This window comes from Mustela nivalis (assembly GCF_964662115.1).
Source record: "Mustela nivalis genome assembly, chromosome: 3".
Lineage (NCBI taxonomy): Eukaryota > Metazoa > Chordata > Mammalia > Carnivora > Mustelidae > Mustela > Mustela nivalis.
Genome location: NC_139022.1, coordinates 98746685 through 98771942, shown reverse-complemented (window position 1 = coordinate 98771942; position 25258 = coordinate 98746685). Strand labels below are relative to the sequence as shown.

The 25258-nt window shown below is 41.1% G+C and overlaps 2 protein-coding genes across 5 annotated transcripts in view; one reads left to right on the top strand and one right to left on the bottom strand.

The window, feature by feature from the left end:
• Positions 1 to 3280, bottom strand: part of LARS1 (leucyl-tRNA synthetase 1) — a 68954-nt gene extending 65674 nt beyond the window's left edge. The window contains exon 1 of the mRNA XM_082726037.1: positions 3091 to 3280. Within this exon, the coding sequence (XP_082582163.1) occupies positions 3091 to 3096 (6 nt within the window). The 5' untranslated portion in view covers positions 3097 to 3280. The remainder of the gene's footprint in view (positions 1 to 3090) is intronic.
• A 14525-nt stretch (positions 3281 to 17805) lies between these two features.
• RBM27 (RNA binding motif protein 27) overlaps positions 17806 to 25258 on the top strand; it is a 79696-nt gene continuing 72243 nt past the window's right edge. For 2 of the 4 annotated variants that reach the window (XM_082726042.1, XM_082726040.1), the window contains exon 1: positions 17806 to 18188. In XM_082726042.1, the coding sequence (XP_082582168.1) occupies positions 18130 to 18188 (59 nt within the window). In that variant the 5' untranslated portion in view covers positions 17806 to 18129. The remainder of the gene's footprint in view (positions 18189 to 25258) is intronic. The other 2 variants (XM_082726041.1, XM_082726039.1) reach the window with 1 other exon arrangement.

Here is a 25258-nt window from a genome sequence, read left to right as displayed (position 1 = left end):
TCTATCCATGCTATCACATGCTCTTTGTCTTACACACTTCAGTATTGGTAAGATTTCCACTGCAAAGAGAAAACTTTCTTTATGGGAGGGATTGCAAAATAAATTTTCCAATTAGCTTACAACTGGGGGTAGCACGATAGCATAATGATTAAGAGAATGAGCTCCAGAATGGGATCAAATGAATTCTAATTCCTCCTCTGAGTAGATTTGATGCCTTATTTTCCACACCAGTAAAACGGGGATAATAACAGCACCTATTTTACAGGGTTGTTTTGTTGAAAAATTATGTAAAACACTAAAGCATGGCACAGAATAAGCAATCAGTACATTTTGTTATTTTTATTATTACTTATTCTTTTTTTTTTTTAAGATTTTATTTATTTATTTGACAGAGAGAGATCACAAGTAGATGGAGAGGTAGGCAGAGAGAGAGACAGAGAGAGAGGGAAGCAGGCTCCTTGCTGAGCAGAGAGCCCGATGCGGAACTTGATCCCAGGACCTGAGATCATGACCTGGGCTGAAGGCAGCGCTTAACCCACTGAGCCACCCAGGTGTCCTACTTATTCTTTCTAAAGGGAGTTCTTATTGGATTCTTCCAATAAAGCAAACTTTAACGTCCATCCCGTATCATGACAGTGCAAAACCTGAATATTTTCAGAGCACAAGAAGTGAATGAAGTCGGGGCGCCTGGGTGGCTCAGGGGGTTAGGCCTCTGCCTTCAGCTCGAGTCATGACCTCGGGGTCCTGGGATCGAGCCCCGCGTCGGGCTCTTTGTTCAGTGGGGAGCCTACTTCCCCTCTCTCTGCCTGCCTCTTTGCCTACTTGTGATCACTGTCAAATAAATAAATAAAATTCTTTAAAAAATCTTTTAAAAAGAAGTGAATAAAGTAAAACAATCATATCTACCAGAAATGTTGCCAGTTTTCATATATAAAACTTGAAGAGTGTATTAAAATCTTTCAAACTAAAAAGCCATTCCCATTAACACCAAAAAAAAAGAGAAAAACCTGCAAATTCCACATTAGCTAAGGATATCACCGTCCGGGAGTGGAGCTGGTGGGGAGTCATCAAGCAATACATTACAGAAGAAAAAGTCCTGGACCAGGACTCAGAAGGTACATCTTTTCCTGAAAAGAAGGGTAACATAGTGACTGAGAAGTGAGTCAATCTCTTTGAGTTCTAATCCACTTTTATCATGCCCTAGTTATGAGAAATTGGACCTGCTCATTAAGCAACCTAAGTCTGGGTTTCTTCATTTGTAAACTGCAAATAAGAGTGCCTAACTCAAGTAGATTAGTGTGAAGACTCAATGAGACAATTCCAAAAAAATGCTAAACACAAAGCATGACACATAAGAAATGTTACTTATTGACATTATTGGTCGTAACTCTGCTAGAATTCCAACTCCAATAATTCTTCAAGCCCAACAGGACCTATTGATCATGACCTTTTTTCACTAATCCTTAGTTCCCTCCCACCCCAAATCCTTATTTCCATCACTTAAATCCATCTATATAATCACTCCTTCACTATTCTCTTTACCATTCTGGTACGGCAAAATTCCAACCCTCCTAGGCACCTGCTCTTTTCCTTCAAGCAGGCAGCTGAAAGAGGCAGGAGATAAGAATTCAACAATGCTGTCTACGGCCATACCACCCTGAACGTGCCCGATCTCGTCTGATCTCGGAAGAAATTCAACAATGCTGACTGGCCTCAATTTAAATTCATGTCCACTAATGTCAAGTGTGCCCAGCAATACTACTTTCTGAAATCAACTTACTAACTCCTTCTAGACTAATGCTTCTCAAACTTTAATGTGTATACTGTCCAATACAGTAGCCACTAGTCACATGTAACTTTTTAATTTTAAAGTTATATTAAAATTCAGTCCTTCCGTTGCATCAGCCACATTTCAAGTGCTCAAGAACCATGTGGCTAGTGGCTACCAAATTAGTGCAGATACAGAACTTTTCATCACAGGAAGTTCTACTGACAGCAATGTCCCAAAACAAACCTTTCTCTCAAGCCTCCAACATTTCGTCTCCCATCCTTACTTGGAGCCGGTAATCTTGCCTCCTAATTCAATGAGAAAACAGAGGCGAACAGAAAATTTTCAGTCTTCCTCATCACATCTGCTTAACCACATGCATGTGTCCCCATATAATCTGTCTTCTTTCCTGTTACACCGATGAGTGTAGTCCTGCTTAACCTGCTTAACCCCTCCACTGATGCATCTGATCTCAACCCCTCTACTCTATTCTGGAACAGCACATCAATTTTTCCTTTCTACAGGGTAATTCCCATAAACATACAAGCATTGTGTAATTTCTTCCACCTTTAAAAAAGGGGGGGGGAGTCCCCTTTTGACCTTCACCTATTACCCCACTCCTCTGCTCTCCTTTATAAAATTCCTCAAGAGTTGTCCATATTCCGGGAACCTAGGTGGCTCAGTCCGTTAGCTTCTGCCTGCAAATCTTTTCCTCCATATAGCTGCCTGGCTTGCTCCCTTACCTCCTTTTTGCCATGCAAAGGCTTTTTGAAAGGCTTTCTTGATCCCCTTTTAAAACTACAACCCTACCCCACCTCACACTCAATGGTCTCCCCCTTCCTGTTGTTGTTGTTTTGTTTTGTTTTGTTTTTTTCCTATAGCACTTACGGGCACCTGACATATTTTACAGTGTATTTTAGTACGTAACTCTCTCACACACGTGGAAAACACCATGAATGTAGAGATCCGTGACTCTTTTTACAGGGAAGCGCTCAGTAATTTTTTGTTAAAAGGAGGAACAAGGTTACCTACTCCTCTCTCTCCAAATAGGTTTTAGACACTTCGGTGAAATCAACACAGAAAATTAAGTAGGATGTAAAGTTGAAGACATCAGTTCCTGGCTCAACAGCTAGGAAGAAAAGGCACATGCGCACAACAACCACATCGGTAGCGTGGGGTCAAGGCATTCCCGTTCTTCAGAGAAGGATTTTTCCCTTCAGAACAACGGCTACCACATGGAGCCCCTAGCTTCTGGAAAAAGCCGACAGCTCAGCCGGGTTCCACCGCCGGGCTGAGCCGACTCTCTTCCCGCCAGAACTCACCGCCATGGCACCGCCCAGCCAACTCTGCAAGCCCACGACAGTGACCTCGGTGATCCTGTCAAAGCAGAGATTACCACCTTTCCCTTCCGTTTGGGGGCAGAAAGGCCTCCCACGACACTGAAGCACACACTTAACACCTGATGAGGCAATCGCCCACTCACTGAGAACTACTGCGTCGTGTATCTCGGAGGCCGCCGGGAATTGTAGTTTCCAGACCACTAGACCCCAAGTCCAGCAGACATCTATTGACTACAATTCCCAGAGAGCAACAGGCTACCGGAAATTGACGTAATCGACCACGCTGTGGTGACACACAGGTAGTGATGTCACTGGCATGTTGAACTACAAAGTCCATGAGGCTGTTCGGGATTGCAGGCTGCGGAGCGCGCGCCCTGGCTAAGGTTGAGTTCCCCGACCTTCAACCTTTTCACCTGCGGCGCTAGGTTGGATGTCAGTCCGGATGCCAGGATGCAAGGTTTATTAGTCTTCGGTGACTGAGATGCTAATTATGGCTTGCCACTGTGCACAGATATTTACTACTCTCGGTGGCATTCAAAGGCCCGGAATCCAGACATTTTATAACCATTTATTAACAATCTCTGTTTTTAAGCGCGGAAGCTTGAAACCTACCGAGTTCCAGTGCCAAGCTCACACTATTCAACTGTACTAGCATCTAAGACTGAGGGGTCCAATACGATATTCACGAGTTACATGTGGTTATTCATGTTTAAATTAAAAAATCCAGTAAAATTTAAAACTGAGTTCTTTAATCGCACTAGCCACTTTTTAAGTGCTGGATAGTCCGTGTGGCTAGTAGTTAGGGTATCATCGGACAGCGCAGATGTAGAACATTTCCACCATAGGAAGAGGAATTGACAAGCAATGATCCAAAGTTTTTACTTTCTGAGGTCAGATTAGGTACTCTCACGTGCATTTATTTATTAATTCAATAAACATTTATAAAACATTTACAAGCCGTTACCAGGGGCAGGTGCAGCAACAAGCACATAAGTGTGTCTTCCTAAAGGACTAATGGAAAGAAAAAAAAATTTTAAATAAAAACTTTAATAAATTTAATTACTTTAAAATTATATATGTATATGTATATTTATATTTTTCAACAACTAATTATGAGACAAAAGTTTAATAATAGCTTAATGCCTGGGACATGGTATGGACTTGATAAAATTTGTTGCATGAGGGGCACTTGGGTGGCTCAGTCCATTATGTGTCTGCCTTTGGCTCAGGTCATGATGTTAGGGTCCTGAGACTGAGTACCCTATAGGGCTCCAAACTCAGCAGGGAGTCTTCTTCTCCCTCTCTCTCTCTGCCTCTCCCCCCTGCTCTGCATGTGCGTTCTTTCTCTCTCTAAAATAAATAAATAAAATCTTTCAAAAAAGTAAATAAAATTTTTTGCATGAAAGGATGTGAACAAGGAAACAGGCTATGGAGAAACTACCAATAACTCTTTTGCCTCTGAGCTCTTACACTCACACATACTCTCCATCACTTTTCTCCATCATATCTTCTTACTTTAGCTACTAACAATTTAGACATATACTTCCTGACAGCCCAAGTCTGGGTTAAATGTCCTCCCCTCCTAAATGTTCCCTGAAGCACACACTTCCTGCCTTCCCTTGGGAAGTTTCTTCACTGAATTTTTTTAAAAAACAAGTATTTATTTGAGAGACAGAGAGAGAGCACATGTACCTTCGCAGGGTGAAGAAGAGGGGTGCAAAGGAAGAGGGAGAAAGAGAATCTGAAGCACCCTGCTGAGCTTGGGACTGAGGCAGGGCTTGATCTCACCACCCTGAGTTCCTGACCTAAGCAAAAATCAAGAGTTGGACACTCAACCGACTGAGCCACCGAAGCATCCCTCATTGAATTTTAACTGCGTGTTTATTTTTTTTAAGATTTTTATTTATTTGACAGAGAGAGATCACGAGTAGAGAGAGAGAGAAAGAGAGAGAGAGGAGGAAGCAGGCCCCCTGCCTAGTAGAGAGCCCAATGCGGGACTTGATCCCAGGACCCTGAGATCATGACCTGAGCTGAAGGCAGAGGATTAACCCACTGAGCCACCCAGGCAGCCCTTAACTGCGTGTTTATTTATCACTAGACTGGAAGCTATATGACAGCAGGCTACCTAGCAGGGTCTGGCACATAGTAGGGGCCTTATGAACATTTATTGAATGAATAAAAGAATCCTCATCCTCCACAACTCCCATAACTATGGTTATATTTCCTGTTCCAATTCTGCCTTTACCAGTACTATCATCTTTGATTCATCAGCTTTCAATTCACACTGGTAATTGAAATTATTAATATAACAGATATTCATTGGTTACCTCCTGTGAACCTGACGTAGAGCTAGGATACAGTAGGGAACAAGACAGACATGGTTCCTGTCCTTATGGAGCCTATAGGCTAAAGGGCATGAGACGTCAAAAAAAATAAACAGGCATTACACGATTAAAAACTATGAAAAATCTATCCCTTATTTAAATGCCCCATCCCCATGGGGAACTTGGGTGGCTCAGTGGGTTAAGCCTCTGCCTTCAGCTCAAGTTATGATCTCAGGGTCCTAGGATCGAGTTCTGCATCGGGTTGTCTGCTTGGCAGGGAGCCTGCTTCCTCCTCTCTCTCTCTCTCTGCTTGCCTTTCTGCCTACTTGTGATCTCTCTCTGTCAAATAAATAAATAAATAATCTTAAAAAAAAATAAATGCCCCATTTCCTATGTAAATGAATAATATTCTTTTTTTTTAAAGGGTCATTTGGATTCCATTCATTCAACAAAAATGTAGCTTCTACTATGTACAAGGCACTATGCTAGGGGCTAGAGATGCACTACTTTTTTTAAAGTTTATTAAGTAATCTCTACACCGAGCATGGGGCTTGAACCCACTATCCTGAGATTAGGAGTCGCTTGCTCCTCCAACTGCACCAGCCAGACACCCCTGGAAAGACAACACTTGAACAAGACAGGTGCAGTCACCTTCTTCACAGCGATTGCAGTCTAGCGGAACAGGCAAACATTGAAGCAAACGGAGAGATGCAGGCCAATGGAAGTGTTTTAAGCAAGGAAGGGACATGATCCCGTGTATTTTAGAGTTCATTCTGAAGAAGGATTGAAAGAAAGCAAAAGTGGAAGAAGGAGGCTTCTGCAATTGTCCAGCTAAGAGGTGAAAACATTTTAGATTATGGTGATGGCAGTCAAAGTAGAGAAAGGTAAATAGATTCAAGATATTTAGAGAAAGAATTTATTACACCTTAGTAATACAGCTTTTTAATTGAGAACTGTCAATTCTTTGCTATGCCATATGGAATACCCTTTCTAAAGAGGTTTTTTTTTTTTAAGATTTTATTTATTTATTTGACAGAGAGAAATCACAAGTAGATGGAGAGGCAGGCAGAGAGAGAGAGAGGGAAGCAGGCTCCCTGCTGAGCAGAGAACCCGATGCGGGCGCCCTGGAATACCCTTTCTAGATAAATAAATTTAGAAAGGTAGCATAGTGGGAAAGAATTCAGGCTCTGAATCAGACCAGGTTCATCATTTTATTAGCTGGGTGACCTCAGGTGATTCAATTAACCACTTTGTTAAACAAGGGTCATAAAAATAAGTACCTCATAGGATCACTATGAGGATTAAAAAAATAATATGTATATAATATTTATACATATAATAATATGTAAATAAACCATATATACATATATATGTATACACCTGGCATATAGTAAGAACTTTAAGATGTCAGCTATTTTATTATTATTTTAGGAAAATTGGTCTATACACATTAGTCTGATTAAAAACAGAAAAGCTTACTTATTCTCTATATTAATCTCTTCCCTAACCTAACTGAGCTACTTATCACTATAGAGTTGTATGATACACCTTCTCCAACTGTCAGACCAATCTGCTCATTATTCAAAACTCCACAACAGAATTCGCTTCCTCTTGCTTTTCTTTTAGATTTCTTTTTTGTCCAAACTCACCCCACCAGTCACTCTAGTAAATTCAACTGAATCACCACATCTTAATTTAGATCCATAAAACTATAATTACCTTTAGCTTGTCTCTGAGTCTCTTTGTGTTTGTTTTTCATGCATATTTACCTGACTTCCCTATCGAGATTACAGAGTCAGAAAAAGGAATTGTGGGCACTTCTTTTTTTTTTTTTTTTTTTAATTTATTTGACAGAGAGTGAGAGAGAACACAAGCAGGCAGAGCAGCAGGCAGAGGGAGAGGGAGAAGCAGGCACCCCGCCAAGCAAGGAGCCCGACATGGGGTTTGATCCCAGGACCTTGGGATCATGACCCGAGCCAAAGGCAGTCGCCTAACCAACTGAGCCACCCAGGCACCCCTGGGCACTTCTTTTAATACTTCTATGGGTGTGCAGCATTCAATGAATACGGTTACTTCCCTAGCCTATTAGACACCTTTTAATTTTAAAATGATTTTTCAAACCTTTCTTTTTTTTTTTTTTTTGGTTTAAAAATGGTTTTCAAGGGGCGCCTGGGTGGCTCAGAAGTTTAAGCCTCTGCCTTCGGCTCAGGTCATGATCTCAGGGTCCTGGGATCGAGCCCCGCATCAGGCTATCTGCTCGGCAGGGAGCCTGCTTCCCCTCCCTCTCCGCCTGCCTCTCTGCCTACTTGTGATCTCACTCTCTCTGTCAAATAAATAAATAAAAATCTTTGCCAAAAAAAAAAAAAAAAGGTTTTCAAAAAAAAAAAGCTTTTTTTAACCTCTATACTAGTATTCTATCTTAATTTTTATACTTTCTGAATGGTGAATGGACTTTTTTTTTTTTGTAATGATAAAAGCAATGAGTATGAAGAGAAGAATGAAGAATCCGTCTAGGACTTCTGGGATTAGCTAATTCTGGAGTTGCTCTGTGTGCAGCCTTTGACAGTGAATGGGCAGCAGAAGAAGAGTGTGTGGTGGTTGTGGTCAAAGGCTTTGGAGTAAGATGCCTGGGTCTAAATTGAGGCTCTGTCTCATGCTAGCTCTCTGCTCCTTCAACCGTGGGACTCTGGAACCTCATGTGTAAAATGTGAATAATGATAATACCTACCTCTTGAGGTGGCTGTGAGAATAAAATGAGCTACACCAAGCAAACTGATTAGTCCAGTGCCTGGTTCATAGCAAGTGAATGTTCAAGGATTTTAAGCTAAAGAGAAGGAAGGAAGGAAGAAAGAGAAGTGGAGAATACTGGAAGCCAGTTTGATCAGTGCTGGGTCTGAATGTTTGTTTCAAACTTTATATGTTGAAATCCCAATGCCCAGTCTGAAGGTATTAAGAGGTAGAGCCTTTGGGAAGTGCTTAGTTTGGGAGGATGGAGTCCTTATGAATGGGATTAGTGCTCTTATAAAAGATAATCCAGGGGCGCCTGGGTAGCTCTGTTGCTTGAGCATCCGACTCATGGTTTCAGCTCAGGTCATGGTCTCAGGGTCTTAGGATCAAGCCCCACATCAGGCTCCAAGCTCGTCATGGGATCTGTATGAGATTTCTTCTCCCTCCCTCTTTCTCTGCCCCTCTCTCCACTCTCTGTCTAAAAGAAATAAATAAAATCTTAAAAAAAAGAAGAAGAACCTGAACAAAATAAAACAAACAAAAAGAGAGCCCACAAGCTCAACACCTACTTCCACTTTGTGAGTAAACAAACAAAAATGTAGGACCCAGAGAGGGCATTCACCAGACATGCTGGCACCCTGATCTCACACCTAGTTTCTGAAACTATGAGAAATAAAATTCTATTGTTTATAAGACACCCAGCCTGTGGTATTTTGTTATAGCAGCTCAAAAGGAAATAATAAAGGGAAATTCTAAATCTGACTGACATGAGCTAAGAACAAGTAGCCGTGTTAATTAGGGAGACTTAGATATTAAGACAAATGTACCCGAATTAGAGAAGTTGCACTTCATAGGTACTAAAATTTTTAGAAACTTCTGTTGCCTAGATTTCTCCTGAAGTGGTGATACCTGTAATTCTCAGGAATTAGCAATCACTCACTCATGCTATACCACTCCAGACTCCGGAACCACAAGCTTCAGCCTGCCATCTTGTCAACATTCCACAAAGCATTGCCAGTTGTGTCATGGGCTCGTATGGGAAACGTGACACCTGAGTCATCAAAACACTGCTTGTTGTTCCTAAATAGCCTACCTACTCAAATTGTCACCACCATTACCATCATCATTGTGGAGCAGTCCTAGGGCTCCTTAAGGAATGAAAGGAAGGAAGGAGGAAAGGAAAAAAGAAAAGGAGAAGAAAAGCAAAGGAACAGCTAAATACAAACAATTATTAATTAATGAGATTCCAATTTTGAGGACCACATATATTTATATGTATATATATATATATACTTTTTTTTTTTTGAGGAGAGCAAGAGAGCACATGAGTGAGTTGGGGGTGAGGGGCAGATGGAGACAGAGGGAGAGAATCTCAAGCAGACTCTATCCCCATCAGTAGCCTGATGCAGGGCATCATCTCAGGAATAGGAGATCATGATCCAAGTGGAAATCAAGTCAGATGGTTAGCCGACAAAGCCACCCAGGTGCCCATGAAGGACTATGTTTTGAAAATTTGTTTTGCACAGTTATGACATTTAAGATCCCTATTTTTACAGTACCAATGAAATGGGACTGCTCTGAACTATGTAAATTGGGGGCACAACCATAGGCCTGCTTTTTTTTTTTTTTTTGTCAAGCTCTCAACATCTTAGGGGCCAGAAGTCAGTATCTTTTTCTAGACATTCTTCCATATAGCATCTGAGAATCAGGCTCTAGTGTTAGATTGCCTGGCTTTGAATCATGAACCCCTTCCATCACCTCTGTTCTAAACTTGTTGTGTGACCCTGGGCCAATCACTTGGACCCCTTTAGGATAGTACTTATTTGGTAATATTGCTGTAATATTGTATTAGTCATTTATTAATATTTACTGAGGATTGGGACACCTGGCTGGCTCAGTTGGTTAGGCATCTGCCTTTGGGTCAGGTCATGATCCCACGGTCCTAAGATAGAGTCCCACATTGGGTCCTTGCTCAGCAGGGAGCCTGCTTCTTCCTCTGCCTGCTGCTCCCCACACTTGTGCATGCTCTCTTTCCAACAAATACATTTTAAAAATCTTTAAACAAGGGGCGCCTGGGTGGCTCAGTGGGTTAAAGCCTCTGCTTTCAGCTCAGGTCAAGATCCCAGGGTCCTGGAATCCCCTGGGATCGAGCCCCAAATTGGGCTCTCTGCTCAGTGGGGAGCCTGCTTCCCTTCCTGCTTCTCTGCCTACTTGTGGTCTCTGTCTGTCAAATAAATAAATAAAGTCTTTTAAAATTTTAAAAATATTTACTGAGCATTTATTACCTATCAGGTTTGTTTTCAGTGCTAAGGAAAAAGGAGGACAAAATTCTTGACTTAATGAAAATTTATATTTTAGTTAGGATGAGGTAGAGAAAATAAATAAATGAAAAATTTCAGACTATGAAAAATGCTCCGAGGAAGATAAAACAGAATTATGTGATAGAAAATAACCAGAGGAAGGAAGTGAGGTGTTACTTTAGATGGGATGGTCTGGTTAGGTCTTCCTAAGGAGGTGGATTTGAGCTGACAAGAAAAAGTTAACCACGCAAATATGTATGGAAAAGAGTTCCAGGCAAAAGGACCAGAAATGCCTGAGGTGGGAAGGACCCTGAAATGGTTGAGAAACCAAAGATGCTTTGTCCTCACTCCTCTCTCCCCAAACATCCAGGATCCCCTCCTCACATTCGAATGATGATTTCTTCTTAATTCACTGAAAACACAGAAGCTATCAGTAAAGAACGTCCATGAGTTACATTTCCTACCTCCATCAACAGGTGTTCTTTTCTTGACATATTATGAACAATCAGAGCGCCAATTAAGACCTACCGAACACTTGTACACTAAGTCCTGCTCTTTTTTCCTACTAAGAGATTTTATTGTTGCAGTTGCTCACCTCACCTCTCACATCATCAGATTTTCTTTCTTTATTACATCATACTCATCTGAATCCATACATATCATCTTACCTAATGCAAGCAAGCAGACAAAGAAGTGAAAGAAAAACAGAACAAAATGCAAGCTAACCCTATCTTCTCTATCTCACAATGCCATCGAGTACCACCATTGTTCCACTCCCTTTTACAATAAAACCCTTCATGAGAACTGTCTTACTATCTCTAATTCCTTTCCTGAACCTGTTCCAGTCAAGCGTTCATTTCCTCCACTCCATGGAACTATCCAGGTCATCTGTGATTTCCACGCTGCCAAATTCAGTGGTCAATTCCTTATCATCATTTTCCTTGATCCAAGAACTATATGTATGACACTGTTGAAAACTCCATCTTTTCTGAGACATATTTCTTTTCTCTCTGTTCTGCTGTCTCATGGCCATGCCTTCTCAGTTGACTTTCTAAATAGGGGAATGCCCTAATGACCTTTCTAGATATAGTCACTTCCTAGACGATCTTATCCAGGCCTATGGTTTTAAACAAAATATACATGCTGATGAATCCTCAATCTTTAACACCAGACCCAATCTTTCTTATGAACTCCAGACTCACAGATCAAACTGTCTACTTGACATCCCCACTTGGATTTTTATATTTTTTATCAATTATGCCTAACAAGCTACCCCCAAACTTAGTGCCCTCAAACAATAACCATTTATTATCCCTCACAATTTCTGTGGGTTAGGTGTGTGGGAGCAACTTGACCAGGTGGTTCTAGCCAGTGGGGTCTTGAGATTACAGACAAATGTTGGCCAAGGTTATAGTCATCCAAAGGTTTGACTGGGGCTGGAAGCTCTGCTTTTTTTTTTTTTTTTAAAGATTTTACTTATTCACTTTGACAGACAGAGAGAGATCACAAGTAGGCAGAGAGGCAGGTAAAGAGAGAGGGAAGAAGGCTCCCTGAGCAGAAAGCCCCATGCAGGGCTCAATCCCAGGATCCTGAAATCATGACTTGAGCCAAAGGCAGATGCTCAACCCACTTAGCTACCCAGGCACCCCAAGGAAGATCTACTTTTAACATGGCTTACTCACAAGGCTAGAAAGTTAGTTGTGGCTATTGGTAAAGAGGTTTCAGCTCCTCAAATTGGGTCTTGTTCACAGGGTTGATTGTCATGCAACATGGCAACTTACTTTCCCTAGAACCAGAGATCCCTATAGAAGCTACAGTGCTTTTTATAAGCTAAACTTGGAAGTCAATGGTTGTTCCTTCTAGAGCATTCTATTGCTTACAAAGGTAAACCCTGATCCAATATGAGAGAAAATACACGTGGGTGTGAATACTAGAAGGTGAGCATCATTGGGGGCCACCTTGGAGGCTGGCTACCACAATGTATAACGTCTAAGAAAATATGTACTGTCTAATTTATGTCCAATACTGAATGTATGATCTACCAACTATTCTTGAAATCTGCTTCCCACTTGTTTTCCCCACCTCAGGCCAGTTACTCAAGTCAAACCCCTTGGTGTCATCCTTGATTCCTCTTTGTGTTTTATACCAACAACTAGTCTCTCAGTAAGACTCATTGATTCTACCTTCAAAATATATCCAGAATCCAACTTCTTACCATCTCTTTCACTGCTATTCTAGGCCAAACCACCATCAACCTATGCTTGAATTATTACTTCCTAACTGGTTTCCCTACCTCCACCTTTATCCCTTCCAGCCTAATTACCACAAAGGAGCCATTTCAATCCTACTTTTAAAAATTAAAAACTAGAACAGATAATTTTATTCATTTGCTTAAAACCTTCAGTGTCTTCTGGTCTCACTCAGGGTAAGAACTTGAAGTCCTTACCATGACCAACAGAGTCCTCTGTGACTTGGCCTCTAATGACTTCTGTACCATTACTTTCCTCCTGGCTCACTCCACTCCAACCCCATTGCTCCCCACTTTCCTGAAATGTGCCGAACTAGTACCTGCCTCAAGTCTTTGCACGTCCCTGGAAAGCTCTTTTCCCAGATACCCATGTGACTAACACCTTTACTGCTTCTTGACCACTGCTCGGAGAGTGCTTTAAAGTTCCCCATCGTGCTCTATCCCCACACTTAATTTTTTTTCTTTATAGAATATATCCCACCTGACATTATAGCTGTTCATTTGGCATCATTCTCCTCCTGCTAAAATAGATCTCCAAGAGAATACCTATTTTCTTCACTGCTAGAACCCCAAGGACTCTATCGGTGCTTTGCATATTGCAGGTTTTCAATAAGTGTTTCTTTTTAAGTAGGCTTCATGCCCAAAGGGGCTTGAACTCATTATCCTGAGATCAAGAGTTGCATGATCTATCAACTGAGCTAGCTAGGTGCCCCCGGTATTTCTTGAAAGAAAGGCTGGGATGCCTGGCTGGCTCAGCTGGGAAAGCATATAACTCTTGATCTTGACATTGTGAGTTTGAGCCTCATGATTGGTGTAAAGATAACTAAAAAATAAATAAATATACTAAAAGAAAAAAAGAAAAGAAAGGCTAAGCGCAGGAACCGAGGGACACCTGGGTGAATCAGTTGGTTAAGCATCTGTCTTTGGCTCAGGTCATGGCCCCAAGATCCTGGGATCAAGCCCCACATTAGGCTCCCTGCTCAGCAGGGAATCTGCTTCTCCCTTTCCCTCTTGCTGCTCCCCCTGCATGTTCTCTCTCTCTCTCTCTCTCTCTCTCATAAATAAATAAAATCTTTAACATAAACAAACAAACAAATAAGTAAATGTAGGAACTGAGGGCATATCGGTGGCTCAGTTGGTTAAGCATGGGACTCTTGATTTTGGCTCGGGTCATGACTTCAGGTTCATGAGATCAAGTCCCGTGTAAGGTTCTGCATTAGGCATGGAGCCTGCTTGAAATTTTTTTCTCTCCCTCTCACTCTACCCTTCCCCCCCTCAAATAAATAAATAAATAAATGTAGGAACTGGAAGAAACTAACCCATGAAACGTTACCTGGTAGAGTGCCCAGCACAAAAGTATGAGCTATTATTATTTGATGTTTCCAAATCCGAAGGGGCTTATCTGATTTTTTTTTTTTTTAAGATTTTATTTATTTATTTGACACAGAAAAAGAGACAGTGAGAGAGGGTACACAGCAGGGGGATTGGGAGAGGGCGAAGCAGGCTTCCCACCCAGAGGGGAGCCCGATGTGGGGCTCAATCCCAGGACCTTAGGATCAACACCTGAGCCGAAGGCAGATGCTTAATGAAGAAGACACCCACGCGTCCCCCTAAGGGGCCATTTATATTAGCCATTCCTACAGTTACAGAGTGGGACAGAACTTTAAAAACAATTCTTACAACAGGGTCACCTGGGTAGCTCAGTAGTTAAGTGTCTGTCTTAGGCTCAGGTCATGATCCCAGGGTGCTGGGATCAAGCAGCACTGAGCCCTGCATCCGGCTCCCTGCTCAGCAAGAAGCCTGCTTCTCCCTCTCCCATTCCCCCTGCTTCTGTTCCCTCTCTTTCTGTCTCTCTCTGTCAAATAAATACATAAAATCTTAAAAACAAACAAACAAACAAACAAACAGGGACGTCTGGGTGGCTCAGTTGGTTAAGTGTCTGCCTTCAGCTCGGATCATGATCCCGGGGTCCTGGAATCCAGTCCTTCATGGGGCTTCTTGCTCAGCAGGGAGCCTACTTCTCTCTCTGCCTCTGCAGCCGCTCTGCCTGCTTGTGTTCTCTCTCTGATAAATAAATAAAACCTTTAAAAAAGAAAACCAAAAACAAACAAACCCTTAAACATATTTCTCTGAAGAAAACAAATCTATATTTCCATAATGAAGAGAGACCATTCAAATCATCTCACTATATATCTGCTAACTCACCTTGCCTTTGCATAGCCAAGATTCAAGTGACATTTATTTATTTATAAATAAAAGTAAGTTCTACATTCAATGTGGGACTTGAACTCATGACCCCCAAATCAGGAGTTTCATGCTCCCCTGACTGAGTCAGCCAGTGCCCCGAAGTGACTCTTCTCTGAGTCAGATGAGCTGCTACTTGTGACCCAGACTCAGCCGAGACTGATATTTTGATGGATGTGTGTTTAATTAGGTGATCATCTATAAACGTAGAGGCATGAGAGGGTCTGTTTGTAACTATGAAATTCCTGGTTTGAAATTCTACCAAAGCTTTGTCTAACTGCATTTTGGGAAGACAGATTGTGATTATACATTACACAGAAATTTAAATCTGAAAAATTACTCTTAACCTTTCTTATACACCTGGGACAGCTCTCAGCCACAGGTTAAAGAAGATGACCAAAAATAAAAAAAAATTGTGGGCAAATCCACTTTGATTATGGAAGGCCTATCCACCTCTAGCAACACTTGTGTGAAATTGCAGAGTTAACAGTTCTTCCTGGTTGAGGCCCAGTTACCCTAAAGCGGAGAAAGGGAACTTGGTTTGAATAAGGATGGTATAGATGTATATTCTTCCTATACTCACTCTCTCCAATGCCTTATATCAATAACCTCTCTTAGATCAACTGACATCTCTTTCTCTTCTTGTGAAGATAAAACTGAGAGAAAAGCCAATCTTTGTAAAGAATCCATTTTTAACATCCACCTTCATTAAGGAAAGAACATTTATTTGATATTAGCCTTATTCTCTACTCTCCCAAGAACAGTGTCTAATAGATGGTAACGGGCTTAATACATATTTGTTGGATTAATTTTGAATGAACCACATGGTTAATATTTCAGTGTTTGCTTGCATGATATTTAAGTGAAGGTTATAGGTGTGGACTTTGTGGTCAAACACAAAGAAAGGCTGGGCCCTTCCACTCATTAGTTTCATGATCTCTCTGGAATGCAATTTTCTCATCTGTGAATATTGTTTACTATACAGGGGGCCTATGAAGGGGAGAAGCAACAATACATTGAAATATTTAGCACAGGGCCAGCACAGAGTATGTTCTCAAAAACTGTGGCTAGGATTATTATTTACAATGCCTGACTGGTTGGCTCCCGGAATCTGAACTCCCAAAAGGCTGGATCGATATAAATGGATATAACTTTTCAAACTTCTGTGATAAAAGCAATTCCTATTCCATTTCTATCACACTACTATTAAGTTCTTACCTAGCCTGAGGTCTAATCACATCACTCACATTTCTCTTTTTTTAATTTGTCATTTTTGGGTAACACTTCATCTCTGTAGTAGGATGTAGTGAAGGAAACGTGGATAAGCACAAGGAAAGGGAGGAGGAAAGAGGGAAGCGGCAACCGTTAGATATGATAAAACTACGGGCTTACTAAGATCTAGATGCAAATTCTGATCCACCTGCAAATATGTGTGATTCTGGGTAAACTGCTCAGTCTCTGGCCTTTCCCCCTCATTTGCAATATTGGGGAGAAGGTGTCATGAAGGAAGCTCATTAGATGATTTCTAAGTGCATTTTGCTACTACTCTATGTAAGAGGCCCACAAACTGCAGGCAGCAAACCAACCCTGGTTGGCCCCTGCTTCTGTTTACTTGCAAGGTAATGATGGCTTTTGCACTTTTAAATGCTTTTTTCTTTTTTTAAATTAAAAAAAAATGTTGTGACATTTGAAAATTATCTAAAATTGAAAATCTTATATAAGTTTTATGTGGATACAGTCTTAATCATTTGCTTACATATTACCTACGGCCAGCTTCATGCCAAGCAGGCAGAGCTGGGTGGGTGTCAGAGACCTCCTGGCCCACAAAACCCAAGATATTTACTATTTAGCCCTTTTAAGAAAAATTTGCCTTTTCCTGCTCTATGTATAGATAGCATACCTGTTTATTTTAGGCTGACTCATCTCTCTTATAGAAAGGGTATGCTCATCAGGTATTTTTCAAAATATTATTATTGTAATGCATAATCCCATAAACTGTTCAGCTTTCTAAAAGGAGAAACCATTTTGCTCACCTTTGGAATCCAAGTGCTAGTGCCTTACATTGTGCTGGCATATAGCAGGTGCTCAGTATCTGTTGTTGGATAAGCATTGTGAGACCAGTGCCAAGCTGGGAATTTCAAAACTTCAAAAGGAATTTCTCATTCAGTACAAACTAAGTTGGCTATTTTGGTAATTTCGATTGGAAAAAAATATTTCTAAAAACTTTTTTGCTGGCCAAAATTCTCCCTGCAAAAACAAAAACAAAAACAAAAAACAAAACAAAACCCTACTGAATTTAGATATCTAGTGAAAAGAGAATTTTAAAAAATATTAGAATCGTTTTTCTTCCTAAATAAAGCATATATTAAAAAGATTGGTAAAATTGAAATGGCCTCAGCCTTCTACAACTGTGCGCCACGTTTTAAAAATGACGATTATTGGAGTCCGGGGCATGGTTGTCAGAAACATTCTGCGTAACTTAGGCATAGCGGCGAGAAATACAAGCATGTATGCTAAGCTAAATGATTGTGTAAGAAAAAAAAAAAAAAGTAAAATTTTGCATTCTGTGCAATGTGTCGAACGTGAACGTATTGCACGTTGTGTTGCAGATTTACTACAGCTGAGTCATTTCGGGACACAAGTGCGTTTCCAGGAAAAAACGAGAGGAAGGAATCAGGCTGAGGGGCTCGCCGGGTTCCCCCAGGCACTCCCAGTAGCAGACACCGGTATTCCGCGGCGGGCGGCGGCGTGGTCAAAAAAGGAACCGCGGCCCCTTTAAGAGGCACAGCACCTTCTCCAAGATACCATCTTGCACCAGGAGTTCACGTAAGCTCTCCACCTACCTTGCTATATCCCCTCCTTCTTAACTGGGTACGGCCGGCCGGCGGGGCGAGCGAGTCTTTTCATTGGCTTTGCGCGCACGGCCTTCTTACTTCTATTGGTTCTTGCGCCCGTCACTCGGCGCTATCTCCCGCCCACCTGAGCCGTCAGGCTAGGTTGAGTGAGGGCTCTTGGGTTAGTTCCTGTTAGGCCCCGGCCGGGGGAGTAGGTTGAAGTCTCCTAAGATGCCCGGTGGGCTGGGGCACCGGGAGCTGTGAGGAGGGCGTGAGGAGGCGGCGAGGGGAGACCCGCGGCAGGCCTGAACAAGAGCGGCGGCCGAGCCCGCCTTCCCTGCACCATGCTCATAGAGGATGTGGATGCCCTCAAGTCCTGGCTGGCCAAGTTACTGGAGCCGATGTGAGTGAGCCAGCCTGGGCCAGGGCCGGCGAACGTGGGCGTTGGGGGCCCGCGGGGGTGTGGGGGGAGGGGAGGCGGCGTGGGGGAGGGCGGAGCGGAGGGGCCGCGGTCGGGAGGTCCCGGCTACGTCCTGTATGTAGTACTATCACCATTGTGGGGGGGGGCGGTGGGGGGGAGCCAGAGCCTGGGGCGTAGAGGCGGTGTGGCTGTGGGACGGGGTGGGGGGGGCGGCAAGGACAGCGAGGGCTTTTTAAGTATAAATATTGAGGTGCTGGAAGGGGTAGCAGAAATAGTGAGGGAATTTAAAATTTTGTTGTTTGAGAACTGCGAGAGATCGCAAGGCTGTCGAGGGATTTTTAAACGTGAATATTGGGATCTTGAAGGGTGTAGCAGGATGTCGAGGGCTTTATTAACCGATATTAGTGTGAGACTAAGATCCAGAAGCGGAGTGTGGAGGGCCTTTTAAAAACGTGAGGGCAGAAAGGAGTAGTAGGGACATTGAGGGCTTTATAGCGATTATTGATGAGCGGTAAGGGTTCAAGAATTTTGAAGGATTTGAGAAACACGGGGTAGTTGAAAGGGATATGTGGGCATTGAAGTGTTTTGGAGAATTACTGGAAAGCTGTGAAATATGATAACAAGGATATGAAGGGATTTTAAAATATTATCCAAGAGTTGATAGTGCTAGGAGGACTAATAACTTCTAAATACCATTAAGGGTTGGAAAAAATAAGGGTTTTAAATTTTAAGGGTTGAAAGGGCGACCCTGGTATTTAGTATTATTGGAGGAGTATTTGAAAGGGGGAGACCTGAAGCATGCAAGCATTTTTAGTTATAGCTATTGGAGGAATAAAAGGTATAGCAGAAAGACTTAAAGAGTTTTGTAAATATTGTTGAAGGATTGTGAGGGCAACTGAGGATAGTGAGGTGTAGGATATTGTTGAGCAAAAAAGAATGAGAAGGGCTTGTTTTTTAAAAATATTTTGGGGGGTGTTAGTTGTAGAAATATTGGGAGGCTTCAAAGGGATAGCAGAGGTACCAGCTTTGTTTGATTGTTTTGTAACCATTGTAAGAGGGTTGGATTGTGGTGTGTTTATTTGGGATACCGGGGTATAGGTAGTTTCTGAGACATCTCATACAGGGAAGAGAGGGAATGCTGAAGGGAGGATTGGAGAGAGATGATACCTAACTCTCCTGGGAAAGAAGGCATGGAAGGGGAAGGGAAGGGATCATTTCTTGCCTTCTTCTCATTTCTACTACTTATTCTATTAGAGGTGAGGACTTCTAAAGGAAAACTTCTTAAAGGACTGCTAAAGGAAAAGGTACAAGAGGACGGGATGGGCAGGCATGCTTCATTAGGTGAGATTACTGTAGTGAAAAAATACAGTTTTTCAGAAGTGGAAATAAGGCATAGTGTGGGAGGCATGGAGGTATGGTGACTTTGGTGCTCTTCCGAGATAGCTACTTCCCCGATTATCTATTTCCTGGTCCTTTTGAGAAATCTTGTTTGTTGTTGTTTTGCTCCTTTGATTTCTTGGATGTTAATGTCTAGGAAGAGATGCACCTGTAGTCCAGTGTATCAGCCTTGTAAAGGTAGGCTGGTTAAAGGAGACAGCATTAGGGGAGGTTTTTTTGTTTTTATTTATTTGTTTGTTTGTTTTATTAGGGGAGTTTTGATATCTGAAGTGCTATTTATATTCTGAGGATGAGGAATATGTGAGTAGAGTACAGGTGTTAGTGCAAGTACACTGAGGCTTTTGGGTTTTATATTAGCGATGGTCTGTTTGAAAGTTTTGTAGGAGAATATGGGCCGCTTGAGTATTCATCATACTTTTTCTACAGTATACTTTTGGAGCACAGTGATGGAGATGGATTGTGACAAAGGTGGGAAATGAAGTAAATAGATTTAGGGAAATTGACCACATATGGAACAGACTAAAAAAAAAAAAAAGAAAAAGGTCTGTGTTTAAAAAAATTCTTAACCTTCATGTTATTTAACATAAACCCTTGTGTGTGTGTGCTGGACAGTTTTGCATACAGGCTCTGAGTTTTTTAGTTAAATATGTGTGTCTTTTTGATAGAAGGTGACAAGTTTTAACGTTATAGTTAAGTGCCCTTCTTTTGTAAACTCCCTAAAATGTTTTATTCTGGGTAGTGGTGTTTTCTTTTTTCTTCGTTTTTTTTTTTTTAAGATTTTATTTATTTGAGAGAGAGAGCAAGAGAGAGGCAAGGGGCAGAGGGAGAAGCAGATTCTTCACTGAGCTAGGAGCCTGATGAGGGACTTGATCCCAGGACCTCCCAGGACCCTGGGATCATGACCTGAGCCATAGGCAGCCACTAACTAACTGAGCCACCCAGGCACCTCTGGTTTTTTTCTTAATATGAAAATTTAGTTTGGCTAGGAACTTATTAAACCTCCCAGTAGTATTTTCTCTTGACTTTTTTTGGGCTATTTATACTGATAAGTTTATAGATATTCTGTATTTTCATGGGTAAAAAGTATTTTTAAAGTGATTATTTGAGGGGCACCTGGGTGGCTCAGTGGGTTAAAGCCTCTGCCTTCCACTTGGGTCATGATCCCAGGGTTCTGGGATAGAGCTCCACATGGGACTCTGCTCAGTGGGAAGCCTGACCCCCCCCACCCCCTCCTGCCTCTCTGCCTGCTTGTGATCTCTGTCTGTCAAATAAATAAATAAAATTAAAAAAAAAAAATTAAAGTGAGGGGCGCCTGGGTGGCTCAGTGCGTTGAGCCGCTGCCTTCGGCTCAGGTCATGATCTCAGGGTCCTGGGATCTAGTCCCCCATCAGGCTCTCTGCTCAGTGGGGAGCCTGCTTCCCTCTCTCTTTCTCTCTGGCTGCCTCTCCGTCTACTTGTGATTTCTCTCTGTCAAATTAATAAATAAGATCTTAAAAAAAAAATTAAAGTGATTATTTCAGTTTGTTTTCCTCATTTGTTTTGAGTTACATGTTCAACTGAAAGCACACATCATGCTTTTTTTTTTTTTTTTAATCGTTACCTTTTTAGGGTTAAAAAGAGCTAAAAATCACTGTTTAGATTTTAATAATATAGGTAGCTTTTCTCGAAGTACAAAATAAAAGTACTAAATTTTTTTAAAAGATTTTATTTATTTATTTAATATAGAGAGGGATCACAAGTAGGCAGAAAGGCAGGCAGAGAGAGAGGGAGAAACAGGCTCCCGGCTGAGCAGAGAGCCGGATGTGGGGGCTTGATCCTGGGACCCTGAGACCATGACCTGAGCTGAAGGCAGAGGCTTAACCCTCTGAGCCACCCAGGCGCCCCAAACATACTAATTTTTAGTTCATATACGTAATGGTTTTGGATGGAAGTGGTAATAGGAATTAGCAAATGCAAAAAAAAAAAAAAACCAGAAACAGAAAGAAATAGCAAATGCTGATATCATACATATTTTCATTCTTAGTATGTTGTCATGGGAGATTATTTTTTGTTTAGATACCCTAAAATGTAATAAATGATATGCTAAAATGGGTTGTATTTGTAAATTCACTTTTGGCATATTCCAGATTGAAGAACATTTTCATGGCAGATTGGCATGTTGTTACAACATAGCATTTTGGAGCAGTTGTTAGGTTTTCAGATAATGGAGTTGCAGTGGATATGTTGAATTCATACTATCCCTGGGCATGATCTATTTTTGCTTGTTTTATTTAACTTAGTTTACAGTTAACTAAATTTATAAAAGATTTTTAAGCATGTTGTGTTTAGTCACTGGTGAAACAAAGGCATACAGTGAGGTATTTCTGAACCAATTCATTAAAAAAAAATTTTTTTTAAGATTTTATTTATTTATTTGACAGAGAAAGATCACAAGTAGGCAGAGAGGCAGGCAGAGAGAGAGAGGAGGAAGCAGGTTCCCCGCCGAGCAGAGAGCTCGATGCGGGACTCGATCACAGGACCCTGAGATCATGACCTGAGCCAAAGGCAGAGGCTTTAACCCACTGAGCCACCCAGGTGCCTTGAACAAATCCATTTTCTATGTAATTATTCCCTATAGACAAATCAGATATATTATCTGCTAGTAGAACTTATCTGTTACTTGCCACTACTTTCGTAGAGGTGGTACCTATCTATTACTTTTACTAGAGGAAAGACAGAAGGATGGTGCCGGAAGAAATGACTGCTTTAACAGGCCAGAGAAAAACCTAGTACCATATTTGTTGGCAGTGCAGTTCAGGGAGAGAAACCATCTTAGTCAAGAAGTTTATATATTTCTTTTCTTACTGTTACGTGAATAGACGAACTCACAAGTCTTGTTTGATGTCTTTATATTGCCTCACTTCCAAAATATCCTAGATATCTTAGTCATAGAGACTATGTAGGGATTATGCGCAATTGGGAGATGTCATGGTTTCTCTCAGAAATAACTTCTCATTTTTCAGTATGTGAATCCTTTAAGAGCAATGTCTAAGTAAATCTAGGGGATATATTAATCACTGAAGAAATTAAAAGTTTAGAAAAAGTTCAGGCAAGCATTTTTCAGTAACAAACATGCATTTCTACCCAAAAACGTTGTCTTTAGTGGGAAATGTTTTAAGTTATTTATACCAGATATATTAAATATATATAAACATATATAATTCAAGGTTGCTCATTTGGCTTATTATAAAAATTTGTCTTGGTGTTAGTTTTAAAAAGAGTGATGGTGTTTGTAATACTTCTTGGACACTTGCTCTATTATAAAACATCTTTATGTGAATCAGGTTATTTAGTTTCTAGTTTGTCTCTATGTCTGATTTACTGTGTGACTTTAGAGAAATTCTCCAAATTTTCTCTAAACAGTTAATCATATTAGCCTTCTACCTACCTCACTGATATGATATGAATATTAATGTGTAGGCTATAAAAAGGGCCTGTGTACCTTAGAATCATTAAATATAAATGAAATTTTATGGCTTTTGAAATATAAAAATATATTAAACTCTTTTTTGCAAAAATATTTTACTTATTAATGTTAAGCTGTACTGTCACTTTCATAATAATCTAAGGCATGCTGGAGCTAGAGTCTCATTGTAGGCCCTGTAGATAGGACTGGGAATTGCTAGGGAAAGCCATGGCTATGAGGTGCACTTTTGTGAATTCAGTGAATTCAAGATCTTTTTAAGTGCACTAGGAGATTGAATATGTTGTCATCTCCGAGTGTATGATGGATAAGGGAGCGATAAGCTTCACATACTAAGATCATTTTATTGGTTCAGTGGTCGTGGAGGGGTTATACTTTGGTTGAACTCTGGAGTTACATGGTGCCATAGATTTGCAGTCCTTAATCACATTAAATTCTGATTAGTAATGTCTGGGGCTGCTCAAATGGGGGGAAAATTTGTCACCTAGCAGCTGTGAGACCTGACCTCTCAGATAAATAAACTACAAAGGTGAAATGAGTATTTTGGAGCTATGTTCTTGAGACTGGGTAGTTCTGATAATGTAGTTAGTGGCTTCAAGGAGTTCGTATACCTCGAAAGTGCTGTCGGACTTGTTTAAGGAGACGGTTACCTATTTCACAGAAAAGGGCTTATTTTGACCAGAAGACTTCTTGGCAAGTTTTAGTATACTAAGTTAAGGATATATTTGTTCTTATGTCCTTTGGTCTGCCTCCTAAATATGTCTGACTTCATTCTTCCTGGCCCAACTGCTATAGGCTAGAAGCCAGAAGTTGCTTTTATAGCTCTATGTTTCCTATTACTGCCTTGTCTCATCCTCTTACAGGGCTGTTACTTACTTTGTTGTTAATTTTTTTAACCATTCGTTATTTTGCACTGTATTTGTTTTCATGTTCATCTTTTGGCCACTAGACTGCTTGGCAAGGTTTGTCTTGCTCAGAGTAATTTCATTACCAAGCAAGATGCTTGGCCTTTAGTGAATGATCAGTAAATGTTTACATGAATCATTTTACTTCTATGTACATATAGGTTGGCTGACAATTTAAAACATAAGATTTTTAAAAAATGTTTTACACAATTATTTGACGAGAGAGAGAGTGCACACTCAAAAGAAGGGGGAGTGGCAGGCAGAGGGAGAGGGAGAAGCAGGCTTCCTGACATGGCCTCAATCCTGGGACTCTGGGATCATGACTTGGGCTGAAAGCAGATGCTTAATCGACTAAGCTACCCAGGTGCCCCTAGATTTTTCTTTTTTAATAGTCTGAATTTTAGGGTGTACTTAGGTGGTGACTGCTGCTTTGTGACCCATAGTCCAAATATCAAAATGGTGTTTGCGTATGACAGATATATGTATATATATATATATATATATATATTTTTTTTTTTTTTTTTACCCAAAATAAATCTAGGGGTAATTTCTTCATTTCATGAAAGCCTTTAGGGGAAGATGAAAGCTTTTATTTAAAAAGAAGTAGAAAAAAAAATGAAAAGAAAAGAAGTAGAAGTACCATTATTTCTCTCTTTTTTTTTTAAAAAAGATTTATTTTATTTATTTGACAGATAGAAATCACAAGTAGGCAGAGAGGCAGGCAGAGAGAGAGAGAGGAGGAAGCAGGCTCCCCGCGGAGCAGAGAGCCTGATGCGGGACTCGATCCCAGGACCCTGAGATCATGACCTGAGCTGAAGGCAGTGGCTTAACCCACTGAGCCACCCAGGTGCCCCCCTATTTCTCTTTTTAATAACAGGTTCTTAGAACTTAATAGTTATTCACATTAACAATTTGAAAATGTCAACTCAGATATTACTTCTTTTTCTTTCTTTTTTTTTTTAAGATTTTGTTTGTAAGTAATGCCAACACCCAACATGGGGCTTGAACTTAAAACCCCAAGGTTAAAAACTCTCAGGGGTGCCTGGGTGGCTCAGTGGGTTAAAGCCTCTGCCTTTAGCTCAGATCATGATCTTAGGGTCCTGGTATCAAGCCCTGCGTCGGGCTCCCTGCTAGCCGGGTAGCCTCCTTTCCCCTTCCTCTCTTGCCTGCCCTTCTGCCTGCTTGTGATCTCTCTGTCAAATAAATAAATAAAATCTTAAAAAAAAAATAAATAAAAACTCTCAATCTCCACCAGCTGAGCCCGCTGGGCGCTCCCCCGGGACCTT